The following is a 20,472-nucleotide window of genomic DNA, read 5'->3' as shown; positions in this document are numbered from 1 at the left end:
GCAAAGACAGGAAGAGGAAAATGTCTTAGCAGGCTATTGCAAAGTCCAAGGGAGAGGCGATGGTGTTTTTTTTTTTTTTTAGTGTTTGTTTTGTTTTGAGAAGGAGTCTCACTCTGTCGCCTAGGCTGGAGTGCAGTGGCACAGTCTCGGCTCACTCAACCTCTACCTCCTGGGTTCAAGCAATTCTCCTGCCTCAGCCTCCCAAGTAGCTGGGATTACAGGCATGCGCCACCATGCCTGGCTAATTTTTGTATTTTTAGTAGAGACAGAGTTTCGCCATGTTGATCAGGCTGGTCTTGAGCTCCTGACCTCAAGCGATCTACCTGCCTTAGCCTCCCAAAGCACTGGGATTACAGGTGGGAGGCACTGCGCCCGGCCAGGAGATGGTGTTTTGATCTAGGTCTTAAAGGCAGAAGGAAGGGTGGTAGTAAATTAACTGTGCTGGGGAAGAGAGGGAAGCCTGAGGGCAAGGAAAGAATGAGGGGTGATTCCAGGTTTAGGGACTTGGCAATTTGTTAGATGATGGTGCCATTGACAGAAATGGGAAAGAACAAGTTTGGAAAGAAAACTCAAGATCTGGCTGGTGACTCGTATTAAACTTAAAGCCTCCTTTGTGACTTGAGCAGAAGTGAGAACTTTCTCCAGCGTTCAGGAGCTGGAAAGGATTTTTCTAGCCTCCAGGCAAGGTAATACAATAAGTCCCAACAGTGATGCCCTTCCTGGGAATGATCTCAATGGGAGAATCCTATACCCTGCCTCCTCCTTGCTCCAATGGTGGTTCCAGCTGGCTAACCTAAGTTACTCTTGCCACTAGTTAACACCTGTCCTCATTTCTCTTGTCCCCACATACGATGTCAATGGCATCTCTTGTCACCACCTAAGATGTCAATCAAAATAGCACAAGTCATGCTATGTCACATGACATGTTGCCTGTCCAGCCCAGAGCTTGTTGCTGATAGGGCCATGGGCTAGATTTTGAGAGAATATGGGGGTTGCTTTCTGTTACCACGCTTAACATTCCAAACCCCTGTAATAGTCCATTTAGGATTTATCATACTGTTTTATCCAAACCTTTCATGACCTGATTTCTATTTCCAGCTTGAACCACCTCTTGGTTCACCAACTGTACTTATTGAGTTCCCCTAGTTTTCTGACTTAATGGCTGAAGATGATAAGCTTTCCTTACACATTACTCTCAAACCACCAAACTGGGATTGTTGTTACTCTTAGTGATAATGGTTGCTATTTGTGAAACTTTTAATAGGGAACACAAACCCTGTCCAGTAATTCATGTAAATTATTTCATTTAAGAACACCACAAAGTAGGTGCTATTATTCGACCTTACACATGAGACTTGAAGAACTTTAGAGCATTGCCCAAGGTCACCCGGCTAGTGAGGGGTGGAGGCGGGATTTGAATCCAGATCATCTGTCTCCATTACCTGGAAGAAGGAAGGCCAAAGCAGCATGCCTTTCACAAGTCGAAGAGCCACACTTTCTATGGTGGCGAGCCACGTTTGTCCATGACTGGGGTGGGTGTGGCAAGTGATGAGGGTTTGGAGCCCGTGTGGTGGGGTGGCGGGGGCCAGGTGTCTTGGTAACTGCTGTGGCATTCACTTCAGGATCAAAGGGCCAGATCTGATTCTGCAGGATCAACAGTGTGGGCACTGGAGGCTCCGCAGACATCCAAAGGTCTAATGGTGACTTAGGGAAGCTCAGGAGGGCAGGGAGGTTGTCCCCATTTAAAATGTAAAGATTCCTATTTTATAAAAAAAGAATAAAAGGAGGTGCTGAAGGCCTCGGTCTCCTCCAACAAGGCCAGGTCACGGGGTAGCAGAGTCTGAAAGGGTGTGCAGACCCATGGCCACTGCCCAGGGCTCCTGCTCAGGTCTCCTCACTCCCACAACTGAGGGGAGACCCAGCTCCACACCCACCCACCTAGCAGTGTCTCACACCCACCAGGAGAGGTCTAAACATCTTCCCTGGGAACTGGTCCCAAAATGTCCCTGCAGTAAGCAACCATCTGGAGAGACCCAGGTCCACATCTGTTTTTAAAGCTCCAATAAATAAATAAACAAAGGAAGAAAGAAGGAAGAAGAAATGCAGAACAGGGTGATTAAAATTGGCATGTATTTTCAAATGTTTATATTAACAAAATAATACCTTTTAACATGAAAAGCAATACAATTGTGCTAGGCACAAGATCGTCGTAGGACTGAGAAAGGAATCATAATTCTGAGAGCCCTAGAGTTAATGTGATCCAGCCGGCACATCCCTGTGACTGCAGAAGCCTGTTTGGAGACAGTGTCAGCAGCTTTCGAGGCCCGCTGTGAATTGCCAGAATGTGTGACATGAGCCAAATCCACCACTGCCCCGCCCCACCAACCCTCCTGCCAGCTCCCCTGAAATAGTCACTGCCATACAGAAAAAGAGAAGTTCTACTATTTCTGGGCAAGATTTCCACAAACCAGTTTGTCCCTTTCTGCTCTTATGAAATAAACCATTTGGATCAATGTCAGCTGATTGTAAAAGTCAAAAAAATTTCCCTTGTCCCAAAAGCAAGGCGGATAAGGAAGCAAACATAAGAGGACCTTCATGGTCGAGCCTTTATGTGTATGTTATTTCATTGCTCTCACAACTGCCCTGGGATGCTGTAAGCGTGATTCATCCTGTTTGTTTATCAGTTAAATTATTTGTCCAAGATTACGCAGCATATCCAGGATTAGAACTCAGAGCCCTCGCCTGTGAAGCTTGAGCTCTTTCTTTTCAGTCTTCAAATATGATCACGCCATGAAGCAGCACAAAGCCCAGAAGGAGCCTGGTGAGGCTGGAGGGGTCCACGGGCAGCCACTCTCCTCCGTGCCCCTGTGGTGTTGGTTGAAACTTGGACCTTTCTGAATCTTTTAACTGTTTCCTTCTCTTCCTGTTTTTGTCTCCTGACTGACTTGTCCCACACTCTACTCCTTGCTTATGATACTTATTTTTCCATCCACAGCAAAACAATTCACATCAAGGTAATTGATGATGAGGCGTATGAGAAAAACAAGAATTACTTCATTGAGATGATGGGCCCCCGCATGGTGGATATGAGTTTTCAGAAAGGTGTAGTACCCTGTCCTCCACACTAACACTAACATTCTTTTCTCCTCTTCTGTTTCTTCCTCTCCAAACCATTTGTCTCCTCCTCCTCTTATCTTCCACTTCTCTGGTTCCTTTTCCTTTGTCTCCTCTCTTGCTCTCTCTTCTGCTCTCTTTTCACTCCTCCCTCTCCTCTGTCCTCTCTCTGCCCCCAGCTCTGTCCTAACACCTGCCAGCCTGACACATGGCATCCATACAAGGGATGCTCAAGACCAGTGGTAATTTTTCTGGGATGAGGAAATGAGTATGGGGAAAGAAAGAGTCAAAATGCTGGGAGTATCATATGCAACTCTTGGCTTCTCCTGAATGGCTGGGTGTCTAGGGGGGAAAGGGGACCAGATAGCCCAGCACCAGGCAGAAGAGCAGCACTGACAAACAGGCTCTCAACACAGATTTCCACGGGGCAGTTATTCTCAGGGCTAAACTTACAATCCCAGGAAGTTGAGAATCAATGGATTTGGATTATAGTTCATTCCCCTCCCAAAAGCAGGCTTTAGGATAAGCACACCTTATCTGCCGTGTTGCCACTATTAAGACTTGTTTCTCCTCCTGACTTTGAGTAAGCTGAAAGTACAAGTTTGAGTTCCAGATCTAGGTCAAATACCCATTTGTCTTCCTCTGTGTTTCCTATTAAGAACACCCAGGTGTAGGGGTGGAGAGTTACAATAGTGGTGGAGATCATCCTGACCCAAATGGAAGCTTCCCCAAGAAGTCCAGGGGGCTTCTCAGAGCGGATGGAACCTTTGCCTTCCACTTCAATGACCCCATACATCCCATGGCCTCCAATAGGCAAGTCAGGAAGTCCTTTCCTGAATAGATCATACTGTGGAGCAGGGAGCTGCCAGTACTGAGGGCAATGTTCCTTCCCCTTCCAAGCCGTCCCTCATGCCCTCCAGTCTATGCCTGTGGTCACAGAGCACCCCAGTCCCATCCCACAGCAGAGTTCCTGCAGCAGAAAAACAGGCTCACACCTTGTAGACAGCCCTGGGGTCCCATATCTAGGGCCAACAGAAATATTCCCCCAAAATGCCTCTTGACAATCAATGAGCTTTGTCTTTTGTCCAATGACCAAGGTATAAAAAGATGTCAAAAGAAGTACCCAAAGAGGAAATAAAAATGTACAGTCATGCATCACTTAACAATAAGGATACATTCTGAGGACCGTGTCCTTAAGCAATTTTGTCATTGTGGGCACATTATAGAGTGTACTTTCGCAAACCTAGATGGTATAGCCTACGACACACCTGCACTATGTGGGCCTATTGCTCCTAGGCTACAAATCTGTACAGCATGTACCTGTACTAAATATTGCAGCAACTGGAGCACAATGGTATTTGTGAATCTAAACATATCTAGACATAGAAAACGTACAGTAAAAATATGGTAGTATATAGCCTTATGGGACCACTATTGTAGATGTGGTCTGTCATTGAGTGAAACGTTTTTATGTGGCATGTGATTGTACTTGTAAAGTACACACTCCACAAATGCACAGCAAGTCCTGTGCCTTACAAACTCCCTCGGGTCAGTCTACTACATTACAAATGGCAAAGCCAAGCACATCCACAGAAGGTAGCAGGATCCTCAAAGGATCTGAAGAGACATTTAGGTAAATGCTCTTTACCCTTTAGAGCATTTAGTTCTTAGGCCTCCCCTCCCCCAATCTCCCCCCTGCCCCAAAAAAGAAGAAAAAGAAAAACAAAGCAGAAAATTACAATTCTGGCTCGCTAGTAGGACCTGCTGGCCACCATTGTGATTCCATGAAGGACCAGAAGAAACCACATAGGAAGAACCAGGCCCAAAAGGCAACTTCTCCAATGACAAAGAGCCAGTCTTTGGAGGGGAGTGAATTTCAAGGAACCTTTTCTTCCCTGGGTGATTTGTTTTTAAAAGATGCTATGTTTTGCTGATATACCCAGAGATGAACAGAAACTTCCATCACCTTGTGCCCCAGATCCATGATAATTCACATTGAGGAAACCAGTTTGGGGACACATCATCCCTAAGTGATAGAAGCCCAAAGGTGATTTAGAATTTGATGATTTACATCATTTTCTTCACATTTTCCCAGAAGTGCATCAGCTGTAAATAGTAAAGGATTCCTATGTCATATTGTGGTTAATACATATTTATTTTAGTTCCCACCACTGAAACCCTATGAGATAAAGAATGAGAAGATCACACAATTCTACCTCCCTTTCTTCTCTCTCTCTCTCTCTCTGTCTTCCTCTCCTCTTCCTCTCTCTGGTTTCCCTTCCTCATAAATACTTTTCTTTTAAAATTTTCTTTCTGAAACTCACAATGGAAGTGAGTACAGACACAAAGAAGGGACACAAACCCTGGGTTCTGCTGACATATTTCCTGTTGTGGGAAGACCCTGGGTCATTTCCAGTGGGTCAGTAGTTTACCTGTTGCCCAGAGAAATGCCACTGTTACCATGTGACACCCAGTGGAATGTGCTGCCCGACTCACTTCCTACTAACTGTTGGCAAGGTCTAAAATGACTGCACACCATTACCCGCCTTCTGCCTTCTCATCCCCTCCTGTCCTTCTGGCTCCCTTCCTTTGCCCACCTTTCCTTGCCTCCTGGCTCCCTGCCCCTCTCACCCATAAGAACAACTATGACCAAGGAGACAAGAAAAGCTAAGACCATTTATTACCTGAGAACAACACAATCCACCATGGTCCTGTCGAAAGCCACCATGGTGGGACTGGACTGCATGTGCCAGGAATGATGGGGAATGATTTTAAAGGCTGTGCTCCAGGTGACCAACCAATCTACCGACCCAGTCGACACACTCTCTCTCTTGTTGTCCCTACAGGAAAACCATAAGGGTTAAAATAGTAGATGAGGAGGAATACGAAAGGCAAGAGAATTTCTTCATTGCCCTTGGTGAACCGAAATGGATGGAACGTGGAATATCAGGTGTGAGATTCTTTAAAAACAAAACAACAACAAAAAAAAATAAAAATTAAAAATTAAAACAAACTGAAAAACAACAAGAAGAAAGAAAAAGCAACTATATTTTTGTCTCCCTCCTTTTCTTCCCTTCTCCTCCTTTCTCTTTTTGACCAATGGATTTTTTTATTCTTTTCCCTCCTGTATTCTCGCTCTCACCCTGTTTCGGTATCATCTCTGCCTTCTTAGCCTTAGCTTATTCCAAATTCCTCCTTTCCCGCCTTCTGGGCAGCACTGCAGCCTCAACTCCTCATTACCCTAATGAGTTATTTCCCTGTTTTGCTACAATTTTACAATTATTCAATTGCCATGGGCTCCTGCACTCTCCCCTACTCCACCCCTACACTGTAATCTGTAAATGTGAAAATTCCTTGGTGGGTGGGGAGGAGAAGAAAAAGAAAGGAATGTTATGCGGTGCATGCCTGTTTCCCTCCCTGCCTTCCTCCCCTGCCCCCCTCCCCTGCCCCCCTCCCCCACTCTTTAGCCTGGATTGAATGTGGGAGGGTCTGGGATGGGGGTTGGGGCTTGGGTTGCAATGATGCTTTGACAGTTTTCTGCTGCATTCCCCAACTTCCTTTGAATGCTTGGCAGGTTATTCACTTGTGGAGTGGCCCATAGGCCCCTCTGCCCCTCGAGGAGGTAAGTGTATTGTCTGACTGTTTCACAGTTGGGCAGACCGTGGCATGGGAAAGTGTACCAATTGTCAGAGGCCACGGCTTCTGAGAGCTCTCGGAGACAGAGTTGACTTCTGAAGTAATCATGCAATCTGGAATCCTGAGCTATTCTTCCTCCTCGGGGCATCCCACCCCATCCCATTCTGTGTTTGTTTCTAGCCCAAGGTTAAGTACCTTATTCAGGCTACTTTGGGACAATGCAACCTCTAAAGCAGAAAATTGAGAGTTCCCGAAGGGAAGGAAGTAGTTCCAGGTATGAAAATTCCCGTAGCCAGGGGCCCCAGAAAAGGACTGACATTGGGTAGGCCTGGAGTGTTGACTTGTGGTTTTTCCAATAGAAGAGACTCTAAATGGTGCAGTTGGTGCTGATCTCTGAAAGACAGGTATTGGAAGGTTCACAGATGTCTGCCTTTGTTTGGCATCTGCAAGTGAACATATCCCCAGATCCCAAGGTAGCCCTCACCCCACACTGGAGAAGTGGCCTCATCTCCTGCTTTCCTTAGGACATGCCTCCGAGAATACCTGCCAGGGGCTCTTCCATCAGGGGATGATTATGTTGCAACCAGGGTAGATATAAGGAAGGATTTCTTCCCTTGAAGAAAATGATTGGAAGCCACTACTTTGAATGTGTTGGAGGCATAGATGTAGAAATAGGTTAGGGTGCTCCTGGGAAATAGCAAGAGGACATTCATACTCCCATTCAGAGATATGCTGCTGGGATATGCTACTGGAAGCCTCCTAGCAAATGGAGCAGTGAAATCTACCTGTTTGTCAAAAAGGGGTGATCATACTGCAACTAGTTCATATTCATGTGACGAAGAGCAGCATAAAACTTTCCACACGAGGACAGATCTAAGAGATTCAGCAACAACATTCCCAAAGGATCCTCTACAGGCCTTTTCAGTGTGACCGGTCAGTTCTTATTGTCTGCTGGGGACTCTCCTGCAGAGCTGACCACTTCCGTGCCTGCACTGGTTTGGACATACCTGATGCTCTAGGGGCAGAACTCTTCTCCATTTTCTGTTGCTGGTTCTCTGCTTGGCCACTCAATAAAATGTTGCCCTCAGCCTGACTACCAAAGAGTGCTGGAAGAAAGAAATTATCTCTGGTTCCATTGTTTTCCACATTGTATTCTTGCCCAACTTCCAGTTCCTGCCACCAATAATATTCTCAGAGGTTGCTTCAGCACCTGTCCTACCTCATTGCCACCTCCCTTGAGCATTTATTCCACATATTCATAATTGGTTGGAAGCAGCAGATACCCAAGGCCAATTGTAAGTCACTTTCATCACTTTCCACAGTCTAAGCTACTTAGATGCAAATGAAAGCAGCACAAAGGATTGTACAGCGTACAGGAAGGAAGGCAGTGGCCCCAGACAAGAGGAAGAGTTGGAAGTCCATATATGCCTTTATTCCACCAGTAAAGAGGGTCTTCTTTTATGCCTCCCTTAAAAACCTCTACCAACAGCAGGACAGAGAGTGACCCAAGGTAAGTCTTCAGGAGACCTAGATAAATGCAAATGTCTATGGCTAATCCCCATTTGAGGACATCTTCCTATTTTGCACTGGATTCTTTGTCCAGGGAAATGTCAGCAACACCCTGGTGGAGGGAGTAGGTGAGAAGACAAGGATTTCAGCAAGCTGCCTGTGTGATGTGCCTCCAGATCTCCCCAGTGACCAAGATGCCAAGATGAACCGTGCCAACAAGAAATGTGTCAATTTCCCAGCTGCCTGTTTTGTTGTCTACATTTTCTAGGGAGTTAATTTCCAGTTTCTTCAGTCCTTCCCATATTTTGACATTAGACCATAAGGTGAAAGGTCATAAAACCTGATTGTCTAGACTCAGAAGCAAATGGAAACCCATCCAAATTTCCAGAATTCCCCGCTGTTCTCAGAGTGAGAGACAGAACAGTGGAAATTGCTTTTCATTATCACTACTGCATGGGAGAGTCTGAAACATTCAGAGTGGCATAGTCTCTGCATGGTCAAAATGACAATTGCATTAAAAAATGAAAGACTGGTTTTGAAATAGGAGACTCTATTTTTGGCAAACAAAACAGACTTCGGAGTTGAGATCAAAAGCTCTGGATGAGCTGGGAGTTGGAAAAAAGGGAGACTAAATAGGAAACACAGTTGCTCTGGAGTCTAGAAGTGGAATTCTGAGAGCAACACTGAGCAACATAATCAAAACTGTTGGGCCTGGGCCTGGACATTGGAAGCCTTGGGGTGGAAAGGAAAGCACTGTCTCTCTCTCTCTCTCTCGAGAATGGGACCTGTTTGGTCCTCCTTTTTCCACATCCATGGGCTCATCTTGACAAGCTGCCCAGATGCTTCCTAATTACTCACCGTGCTACGCTCTTTCCAGCTTGTCCCTGGAGTGTCTGAGCAGGAATAAATGACTCTCACCTGACCTGGGAGATCAATACAGGGGAAAGTTCAGCTCCAGCTTCTCTCATGAGCAGCAGCAGGAAAAACACCCTCGAGGTATTGTGTCAGTCAAAGCTGGCCTACCCAGATCTCACTGACCCGTCTATAACTGCTAAGCAGAGAGTCTTGGATTCATGGAGACAATGACCAGAGAATGATGGAATTCCAGCCGACTGCAGGCCTTCTCACTACTCTAGGGATGGGCCAGATGTTCGGTGGCATGTATGAGTGAAAACCAGGGCATCAGGGACCTTTCTGGAAGAGCTGCCTTTGTCTGGCCCACCTGTGTTCATTTGTGTGCTGGGATCTCTGATCTCCCCTGGAACTTGGGGGCCAGGAGGAGCTCTTCCATGCAAACTCCTGGAAGGAGCAGAATAAACAAGCTCTTGCTTATCTATCTATCTATCTATCTATCTGTCTGTCTATCTATCTATCTATCTATCTATCTATCTATCTATCTATCTATCTATCTATCTATCTCTCTGCCTATCTATCTGTCTATCTATCTATCTATCTATCTATCTATCTATCTATCTATCTATCTATCTATGTATCCATCCATCTGCCTATATATATTTATCTATCTCAATGTAGTGAGAAAAATCATTGATCCATTAACCTTTGGAATTCTACATGGGAGATACCTAAAAAAGTGAACTGCCTTGTTTATGTATCATGCAGACTCTGGATCCACATATGTCTTAGTGGCTGTGAATATAGGATGATTGATCACAGGCCTGAGTTGCATTCCCGCAGATTCTTAGGAAAAAAAAAAAATTCACAGACATGTTCCCCCTGGTTCCCCCACAACACACGCTCCTTCCTCAGCAATCTCTATCAGTCACCCACCACACCACGAATATGTGGCAAGCTCTTCCCAGACCTTTATCTGAGAGCCAAGGAGTGAGGGGCTGTACTAAGATACCATAGAAATGAAAATGTGGTGTGTCACAAGAGTTTCCTTAATTCTTAGATCTTAAACCCTAAGAGGGTTCAGCGTAAGTACAAATTCAAGGACTAAAGACAACCTGTATTGGGTGTGTCTTTAACTCAGTTTCCCAATCCACATAGGGACCTGGCATTTGTCATCTCCCATCTATGTAAAGCTGTTGGTATGACTGTTTCTCTGTTCCCGAATACCTGGACTCTGATTTAGCCTGTCCTTTCTGAAACAGAAAGATCACCCAACCAGAGATGCAGCACCATGAGATCTATGGAAAAGACAGTTGCCAAAATAGACAGCAAACAGCCAAACTTAATTGAACAGTACCACATGCAGGGACTTTGCTTAGCAGAGGTGATACAAAATGGCAGAAGCCCATAGCCCTAACACCCAGGATAGATCCATAGTAAAGACAAACCATTCAAGGAAAACATTCTGCAGGACTTACGTTTTTGCTAAGTCATCCTTTTAGGGGAAGTCAAAGTTCTAGTCAACATGGTAGCTAAGAAGGCATTTGTGGTCATGGAAACCTTATGGGTACTGAGAAGCTGAGCATGAGTTCAGCTAAGTCGTTAGGGATGGAAGACATCCCTACTCTTCTACTCTTACACAATGCTACCCATTTCCTTGAGCTCCCATTCAAGCCCCATGGTCATTTTTACCACTGATAAGTTAGCCACTCTGGCAGGGTTGCAACTTACATAGTTTTCATGATAACTGGATTCTCACTCCTTTTTTTACAGAATGGATGTGATAACCTGATATCCTACACAGTCATGAGTGACCAACCCACCTACTTGGTTCCCCATCCTCATTCCTCCATTCCTAGCCCTTAGGGCAGCCGGGAAAGCATGGGAGCAAATGCCCTCACCAGGGACCTGGTGCTCAGCAGTCTCTCTGGTGGCTCACACCTCTTGCTGCTGCTCTGTGCATGCTCCAAATCTGCTTTTTGCATGTGGCTGCTGAGCTCTCACCTGCTAAGCTCACTGCTTTCCTTATGCTGCCAGCAACCACAAAACCTGGGAATACTTTCAAGATGGGACCTTAATGTTCTTTCCTTTTCTTTCTTCCACTTGTCTGGTATCCATTTGCAAACAGTGCTCCTGTTATCTCCAGGTAAGAGGTGTCTTGTCCCCCTCTTTTCTTTCCACTTCTTGCCAGTGCCATTATTGGTTTAAGACCAATGTCCTTTGATTTATTGAATAAGAACTGCAGGCTCAAGCTAACCTGACAATTTCTCCCAAGGACTGGGAGATTTATTTTCCCACATGAAGCAATTATGAGAAAGCAATCGTGAGGAAGGCAATTCCTTGAGCATCACTTCTGTCTGTGGATGTGGGTAAAAGCATAGCTGATCCTCTCCGGGACCAGGAAGAGAAATTAAGCTTACCAAGGAGATGGTGGGTCATAGACTTCTCCTGAGTCTTAATTCATCTGCCATCTCATGTTGTGGGGGAGGAGACAGTGAGATTCAGAGCTGGAATCTCCTAACGTAATTGTGATAGGATTTGAAAAAAAAAATGCTTTAATCCCAAGGGCTCCAGGGAAAATCAACAAACCTGCTGTGAGAATAGGAAAAGCAATTTTTAAATAATCTGGAATTTTACCAGTCCTGGAGCTCTTCCATCTCATCACAGCTGAGCCTTAAATTGCTAGAATTTTGGTTCATTTGTCATTGACCCTTAAAGTCCTATGTGCCATAAACAAGATGAATTAGGATGGGGGGTTGGGGCAGTGTTCTGGCCGGAAATATAAATTTTAGAGAATTTAGTTTGGAGAGATTCTCATGCAGAATCTAGATGCTGTAGAGGACATGCACCTACTTTGAAAGTATGCTTGCGTGAGTGGAAACCAATCATAAACAACATTCAACTTCATGAGCAGATATGAAAGCATTTTCAGCATGTCTAGCAATACTATAACTCTTTGTGCAAGCAGAGTGGCCTACACAAGACAGTTTCAGTATATTTTAAAAGAACATCTTACATTTCATCAGTTCTTTGAACACAGAAAAAAAAACGTTAAGGTCACTTAAGAGGCAAAACATCTTACAGAGTTCATTGGTATTCAAAATCACCTACAGGCTACATCCTGGGTTCAGGAAGGGGTGGTGTACATAGTAAAGACATTTGCCTTCTGGGAGCCTTAAACAAAAAAAATATATAGGTAACTCCTACATTTTTATTTTGTGGAGAAAACACAATTACTCCAGCTTCCTTGGCTTTTTGCTTCTTTTTTATACCAACAAGATAAGGGCTATCCCCAACCCTCTGTTCTTCACTCTTCTCCCAGGGTATTGATTTCCTAGCACTGGGTTTTTCTTCTCCACTTCACTCATCCTCTTGCCTATGAAGGTATGTAAGCCTTCTTTGTTCCAACTGTTTCCTCCACCCCACCCCACATATATGCATAACAAAGATTGTGATTTAAGTTTCTTTCTACTTTTAACATATTTGCAAACATCAATAGAAGCTAAAATGGGAAAAAGGAAATGTTTCTTTTCCTAGCTCTTTCAATCTGCAAATCTTTAATTTAGGAGCACTTGATTAGCCTTTCAACCCGTTGGAAATCTCAAATCCTGGTTTTAATTTTCCTAGGTGGACAGGCAAACATGATTAATGTGCCTGGTGGTGAAAGACAGAGAGTGAATATGTTCATTCTGAGCCACCCTCTCAAGCTCAGGCACCTTGCAGGAAGAGCACCAGCTGCATCACTCTGCAGAGTGTTCACAACATCCTATTCTTGCCTGGCCTGGCAAGCTCTTTGTCCTTCCAATATTTGTTCAATCTTCCATCCTATTCATGTTCTATCTCTCTCTCCCCTTCCAGCCTCTCTTCCTGTTCCTAGAACTGAGAGTTTATTTACTCAGTCTGAATATCTAGATCACCTGCCATTTATTCTTTTTACTTGAAATTCTGAGGAGTCACATAAACAAGTGATCAGAATCACTATGGTCCTCTGAATTGGAGACTTATAATTCTCTCAAGAAATAAACAAAATTTGAATTTAAAGGAATGATTGTGACAAAAATAGGAAAAGGCAGGAATTATTGCCAAACCAAGAAACTAGAAACTAGAATTAACTTAGAGACGTGTGACTCAGTCAATTAACAAATATATACAGAGAGCCTCTGTGGGACTGTGGGAGATCCAAAGATAGAGGACTGGTTATTTGCCAATGGGATTTTTTGCAGAAAGCTAAATGGAAAAACTGACTGTCACCACAGGGGTGGGTGCACAGGTCAGTAAGTAGATCAATATCCTGCCAGATGGATATGGTGCTAGATTGATAGGTGGACAAGGGGTTAGACAGGTACGTTTATATGTCACTGGAGAGCTTATTATATTGGTATAAAGTTATTGTGTCACATGTAAAGTATGACATGGGGGAATTGAGGAGGAAGGATTGGAATAAAACTGTCACTGCTAAGATAGGCATTGTGATATGGTGCTTAAACCTGCAAGTAAAGGAAAAGAGTATGGAATCTGTGTGTCTTTTTCTAAGAGCTTTTTCCCAGAGTAGCTTGCAGTCTGGCTTCTAGGATTGCTGACCTCATAGCCAGAACCCTAGATTCACCCAGATTTACCTTCAGAATTAACTAATTAGAGACTCAAATTCAATAGACTAAATGAAGTCAGGCTGCTAGAGGATGTCTGCTGACTTGGAAATATGCAGAAAGACATGGATCCTTGAGAAAACATTGTTTCCAAAAGTGGCCATCAGCACTAGAGGAAGGACAGCACCACGGACAGCTCCCAGACATTTTAGGACTGCCTTCTGTGTTTGGTGCCCGAAACACTGAGCAAAACAGCGAGCTCAGGAAGTCTCCGCACACTCTCACACCATCTTCCTGCAGGCCAACTAAGAAAATTCTTACATAAAATATAGGGCTCTCTGTTTGGTAACTTAAACCCTTGGCTTATAGTCTTTTCAGTGAATTTCTTTCCTTGCAAACTCGAGAGCTGGAGTCTCATGACTCCCCTTGCTTCACCAATTCCCCAGCTACAGAGAAAAGACCTTCTTGGCCTCTGACCCATTTTGTCCTTGAGATTATCCAAGGACTACAGGACTCCCCTGGGAGGTTTACTGTGTGGAATGAAAACAATTAAGGAGCTGAATAAAAGAATTAATTGCTTGTGAGAATGTGGACTTGGATGGGAAGATGTTTAAATGAGCTCTGAAAGAAACAAGCTGCCAAGAGCAATTTTCTAATCAAAGGGGAATAAAAAGATTCAATCTCTATTTCACTCTAATCCAGAAAACATGTCTTCATGAAGAAGTGGTCTTAAAATGGACTCACCAACCAAAGTGGAAAAAAAAAAAAAAAAACTGTTCAACATGAGAAGGGACCATGGGTAAATGAGTCAAGATGCTGTGAAACCAGTAGACATTTCCTTGGAATAAATGTGCTTCTGCACCTTCAAGAACTCTTACAGGAAGTGGTTGAACAAACAGGCCCAACGGTTCAAAATAGTTCAGAGTCAAAACACTTGCCCTTTCTTCCCAGTTCCCCAAAATCTCACTGAATGTCTTGAGAACTTCACTTGATGCTATTTCTCAGGAGACCTTTGGATCAGGTTGTCCACCCACATATAAAAGAGAAAGAGGAATGCTTATCCCAGCCTGCAAGGCACATTCTCATGGTCTGATTATAAAGTGTTTAGTACTTCATAAAAAGAGGCACTAAAAATATATATAAACTTCCCATTCCCAAGAGTTACTTGCTTTATACCCACTGCCCATGTCTAATACTCTGAGCTGTATCCTTTCAGGAAATGGAAAAGGTGTTAAAGTGAGTCCGATTTTGTTTTGTTGCAGAGTTGACAGACAGGAAGCTGACTATGGAGGAAGAAGAGGCCAAGAGGATAGCAGAGATGGGAAAGCCAGTATTGGGTGAACACCCCAAACTAGAAGTCATCATCGAAGAGTCCTATGAGTTCAAGGTCAGGCAAACAGTGAGGTCTAATTGAATAATAAATAAATTAAAGTGGGAGGCAGAAGACCTGGGGTGTTTTTTTCCACTTTCACTAGTGAATATGTGAAGTTGAAACTGAACAAATCACTTACTCACCCCAGGTCTCAGTTTCTCCATTTGTAACATGAAACAAATAGTGCTGGCCATTTGTATGCTAGGAATATTGTGAGGAAACATAACATAGAATGTGAAATAAGTGGGCTAGAAAGTCCTGAGATGTATTATCACTACTGTTTAACTGTATTTTTAAAGCAAAAATATTAAAACTCACTACTACAGGGCAAGATATATTAACATCATTATTATTATTCTTTATTGTATTACTCTAAATAGCCAATTTCAAAAGTCACAGCCAGGCCAGGCAGCGAGGGACTCACACCTGTAATCTCAGCACTTTGGGAGGCCGAGGTGGGAGGATCACTTGTGCCTAGGAGTTTGAGACCAGCCTGGGCAACATAGGGAGACCCCATCTCTACAAAAAATAAAACAAAATGAAGATGAGCTCGGCATGGTTGTACATGCCTGTGGTCCCAGCTACTCAGGAGGCCGAAGTGGGAGGATGGCTTAGGTCCAGGGGGTTGAGGCTGCAATGAGCCATGACTGCACACTGCACTCCAGCCTGGGTGATAGAGTGAGACCCTGTCTCAAACAAAACAAAACAAAAAGATTACAACCAAAAACAAAGGGAAATAGAAGGATTGCCTCAAAAGAGATCGCCCAAGGCCATTCCATGCATAACTGTCAGAACACCCTGGAGACAGGGCATCTTTCATTCCTTTGAAGAACCAGACTCCTCATTGGTTCTGAGCATTCTAACCTCATGGTTCCTAGTTTTTCTCTTCCTAACAGACTACGGTGGACAAACTGATCAAGAAGACAAACCTGGCCTTGGTTGTGGGGACCCATTCCTGGAGGGACCAGTTCATGGAGGCCATCACCGTCAGTGCAGGTGAGAAGCGTCTCAGGCTGGCCTTGCTGGGAGAAGCAGGCAACCTCTGAGAAGGAAGCATAAAGCCACGTTAACAGTCGGCCGGCCGGGCGCGGTGGCTCAAGCCTGTAATCCCAGCACTTTGGGAGGCCGAGGCGGGTGGATCACGAGGTCAGGAGATCGAGACCATCCTGGCTAACATGGTGAAACCCTGTCTCTACTAAAAATACAAAAAACTAGCCGGGCGAGGTGGCGGGCGCCTGTAGTCCCAGCTACTCGGAGGCTGAGGCAGGAGAATGGCGTGAACCCGGGAAGCGGAGCTTGCAGTGAGCTGAGATCCGGCCACTGCACTCCAGCCTGGGCGACACAGCGAGACTCTGTCTCAAAAAAAAAAAAAAAAAAAAAAACCGTCGGCCATTCCCTGGGCAGGCCTGTATGTTCAGTCTTCCCAGCTCTAGTCCTAGGTGCTTACTGCCTCACTGGATCACTTTGGAAAAGAACCGTGGCGTAACTGAAAAACATGGCTATCTCTGGTTTCAAATCCTTGCTCTGCTGTGTGAAGTGGAACAATGTACCCTCTCTGACCTCAATGTCCTCATCCCAAAGGGGAACTACTGCTACCTTTCTCAGAAAGGTAGAAAAGTACAGAGTCTTGTGTAAAATCCAAACTCAATGAATTCTGATTTCTGTCATTCTTCCTTTTCTTTTGTTTGGTCCCCCTCTTCTGTAAAATGTGGGACAATTCTGATTTAGAGATGTGGGAGTTAGGAGTTTATAAAATGTGTTGCATTGACTCTCCAACAAAACACCCTGGATGATTCCAAACCCCTCCCTCGGCATTTACTGACAGGCTCCCTCAGTAACGACCCACAGCACAGCCAGGAGTCCTAGCAGCCTGTGGGGACTGCTGGTTGGAACATGGACGGAAAGGGTCTCCCAACCACCGTCACTATCACCTCAGCACCACTGAGGCCTCCTTGCACTGCCGAGCACTACTGGCCTTGTATTTTATTGAGAGGCTTTGTTGTCATAGCAACCCACAGGGTCATATCCCCAAGGCCCCAGAGCCAGAGCAAAAGGACAGCCAGGAAGAGAGGTTTGCTGCTGCTGCTGCTGCGGCTGCCCCACTTTTCTCATTGCCTGCTTTAGATCTTTCTAGCTCCCCCTCTGATGACCTGACTGTGCCCCTTTGAGACAATACACGGAATGTAGGCCACATCATCTACCCCGCTCCTTTTACAAAGGAGGGGCCTGGGGTTCAGAAATAAGAGATTATTTACCCCAGCTTACAGATTTTCTTCATGGCAAAGCTGGAATGAGAACCCAAGTGTTCTGACTCCTGTTCTTTCAAAACCCAGCTTCTACCAGTTATGCCAAAACATGACAGAGGTTGCCGTTGGCAAGGCACAGGCATGCCTCAGCACACCCTCCCCCATAGGGCTGCTGAGTGGGCAACTCTGCCCACATTCCTGGCAAGGACAATCAAGGCCCATCCTGCTCTTTCCCATGAGATATTTGGAGGATGGCACTGACTCTGCAGTATATTCTCATGATCTGGAATGACAGCCATCCCTCAGGGGACAGATAATGACCAGCACCACAATGGTTACTGCAGCAGTCAAGTCAGAAAATTTGAGAGGAGCCCTGCTGGTGTCCAGTGAAGAGTGGCCATGCTGAACTGATTTCACTTTTCTTTGCCTAGACAACAAAATGCAGCTTGTGCGTTCTCCTTTCCTTCTTTTTTCTAAATTATACTTTAAGTTCTGGGGTACATGTGTAGAACATGCAGTTTTGTTACGTAGGTATACACGTGCCATGGTGGTTTGCTGTACCCATCAACCCGTCATCTACATTACGTATTTCTCCTAATGCTATACCTCCCCTAGTCCCCACTCCCTGACAGGCCCTGGTGTGTGATGTTCCCCTCCCTGTGTCCATGTGTTCTCATTGTTCAGCTCCCATTTATGAGTGAGAACATGTGGTGTTTGGTTTTCTGTTCTTGAGTTAGTTTGCTGAGAATGATGGTTTGCATCCTCCTTTCTTTCTGCTCCACTGTCTTGTCCATCTTAATCTCCTTCTTTCTTTTCTTCCTTATTCCCTGGCCCTCTCTCTCCCACTCTACCTTGGTGCCCTGCATTCAGATTGACCGGTGAGGCATATCAAATTGTTTCCCAACTATTTTCTGGCATCCTGGCCCTGGCCCCCATCAGCTGCCCAGAAGACAGCTGGAGTCCCCTTCTCGCGGATGATGCCTGTGGTGCAGGTTGGGCTTGACTTTCTTATGAATGATTATCTGACCTCGCTCCCCTTTCTCTTGCCTGTTTATCTTGCCTCCAGCAGGGGATGAGGATGAGGATGAATCCGGGGAGGAGAGGCTGCCCTCCTGCTTTGACTACGTCATGCACTTCCTGACAGTCTTCTGGAAGGTGCTGTTTGCCTGTGTGCCCCCCACAGAGTACTGCCACGGCTGGGCCTGCTTCGCCGTCTCCATCCTCATCATCGGCATGCTCACCGCCATCATTGGGGACCTGGCCTCGCACTTCGGCTGCACCATTGGTCTCAAGGATTCAGTCACAGCTGTTGTTTTCGTGGCATTTGGCACCTCTGTCCCAGGTGAGAGTGAGAGGTGCTTGAATTTGCAAAGAGGATTTTACCTGGTTCGAATGACCCCTGGACTCCATCTGATTATCTTCCATACCATCTCAGATCTGAACTTAACAGAGCCTCTGCCCTTAAAGTGCACAAAAGTCAATCAAAGAGATAACTAATGACATTAGTAATGACAGCTAATATTTCTTGAGCACTTTCAATGTGACAGACACTATGTGTGTTCAGCAATTTACATGTTTACATTTTCTTCCTGTAATGTTTCCCAAAGCCCTATTAAATATGGTAAGTTATTATCCCCACTTCACAGACAAAGAAACTGAGGCCCACAGAGGTTAAGCTACATGCCCAAGTAAGTGGTCCAATTTCTTAACCTCCACATTATGTGAATAGATGCAAACAGTGAAATTAAAAGAATGTAGATATTGTTCTCCTTCTATTTACCTCTGGCGATCTCTGAGAGGTTAAAGATTAGCCAACTCAAAGATATCAAAGGAGAAATGCCCGCATACATTCTTGGCCTCCTCTACTTGGAAGGACACTGTGAGTACAAAGCATCTCCTAGCAGAACAGGCAAAGGAAGCTCCACAGCTTTTATCTTTTTATAGGATGAATTACATACTTTTTCTTTTTCTTAGGAACACTCAAAGACAAACAAAAAGGGGCAGACATTCCTTTATTTGTTGAATAAATATTTACTAAGCACGTATTATGCCTGTTACAGTATTGTGCTAGTTTTTGGAACTATAGTGAAAGGCAAGATACACATGCTTCCTTCTCCACGTGGAGTTTATAATCTAGTGAAGGAGATAACACTTAACTACTATAATGAAAGTTATCTTGTTAAATCCTAAGAAGAAAAAGCAAAGGTACTGCATAAGGATGAAAGCTGGGCCTGAATGTAAGAGTTAGCAGGTAGAGAGGGGCTGCACTAGCCCAGGTTCTTTACTTAATTCAGTTAGGGGCTTTGGGGCCTCTGAACTCTGAACTTCTGCCAGGGAGCTGGCATCCCGATTGCCCCAGAAAGAAACAGAGCGCATCCTCCTGCAGGAGGTTAGGCTAAATCTCATCAGACAGGACTCTTCTGGCTGGACCAAGAGAAATCTTTCCTGTACCAAGCAAACATATCCTTCAAGACAGTAGCTGAATTCACATCAAATTCTAGGAAAACCTCTTTCCAAAACCCCAGCGCAGGCCAGTGGGATTATTTGTCCATTAGTGATGCAAGAGATTTAGCTATCGTGGAAATGCATCAGGAGGCTGGAAATTAGATGGATGATCCCGGGAAGGCCTGTGGATGAGATGCCCTGTGATCTCTGTTCTCCAAGCCTTGGGGGACCTGAACTATCAGAGGGGAGGGAGGAAATATGGGGGAAAGCATAGAGGTGGGAAGAAATATCAGAGGATCAGAAGCAAACAACAACGACAACAACAACAAAAACAAACAAAAAAACAAGGCCATAGGCAAGACAGGGTAAGAGGTTTTCTCTGGGAGATCTAAAAAAAATGGCAATAATGAAGCAAACCAGGCAAATATCTTTAGGCAGCTCCAAGTCCTTGCAATTGGCCAAGACAACAGCTAACAGCATTTGAGGCTTTAAGAAGGTTATCCTGTGATCCACTCATCTGATTTAGTGGCTTTGGCTGAAGTTCTTTGGATATAGTTGATGATATGGAAAGGGTCCTTACCTCAGGGCCTTAGGGTCAAGTCTCTTGCTAACATCCTATGTGACCTTGGGTAAATTATTTGACCCTTATTTTTCTTACCTGTAAAATAAAAGGATTGGGCTAGATGTCTCTGACAGTCCTCCCTATAGCTAC

At 44.8% G+C, this 20,472-nt stretch overlaps 1 protein-coding gene across 7 annotated transcripts in view; it reads left to right on the top strand.

Annotated features, from left to right (window-relative positions):
- The window catches only part of SLC8A3 (solute carrier family 8 (sodium/calcium exchanger), member 3), a 122,794-nt gene that overhangs the window by 99,605 nt on the left and 2,717 nt on the right, over window positions 1–20,472 (top strand). For 2 of the 7 annotated variants that reach the window (XM_012000916.1, XM_012000917.1), the window contains exons 2-5: window positions 5,961–6,064; window positions 14,960–15,084; window positions 15,966–16,065; window positions 18,382–18,657. In XM_012000916.1, the coding sequence (XP_011856306.1) occupies window positions 5,961–6,064; window positions 14,960–15,084; window positions 15,966–16,065; window positions 18,382–18,657 (605 nt within the window). Of the gene's footprint in view, window positions 1–2,995; window positions 3,103–5,960; window positions 6,065–11,239; window positions 11,258–14,959; window positions 15,085–15,965; window positions 16,066–18,381; window positions 18,658–20,472 lie in introns of all 7 variants that reach the window. The other 5 variants (XM_012000915.1, XM_012000913.1, XM_012000914.1 and 2 more) reach the window with 5 other exon arrangements.

This window comes from Mandrillus leucophaeus, unplaced genomic scaffold, assembly GCF_000951045.1.
Source record: "Mandrillus leucophaeus isolate KB7577 unplaced genomic scaffold, Mleu.le_1.0 Scaffold641, whole genome shotgun sequence".
Classification (NCBI taxonomy): Eukaryota; Metazoa; Chordata; class Mammalia; order Primates; family Cercopithecidae; genus Mandrillus; species Mandrillus leucophaeus.
This window is presented reverse-complemented; position numbering and strand designations above follow the sequence as displayed.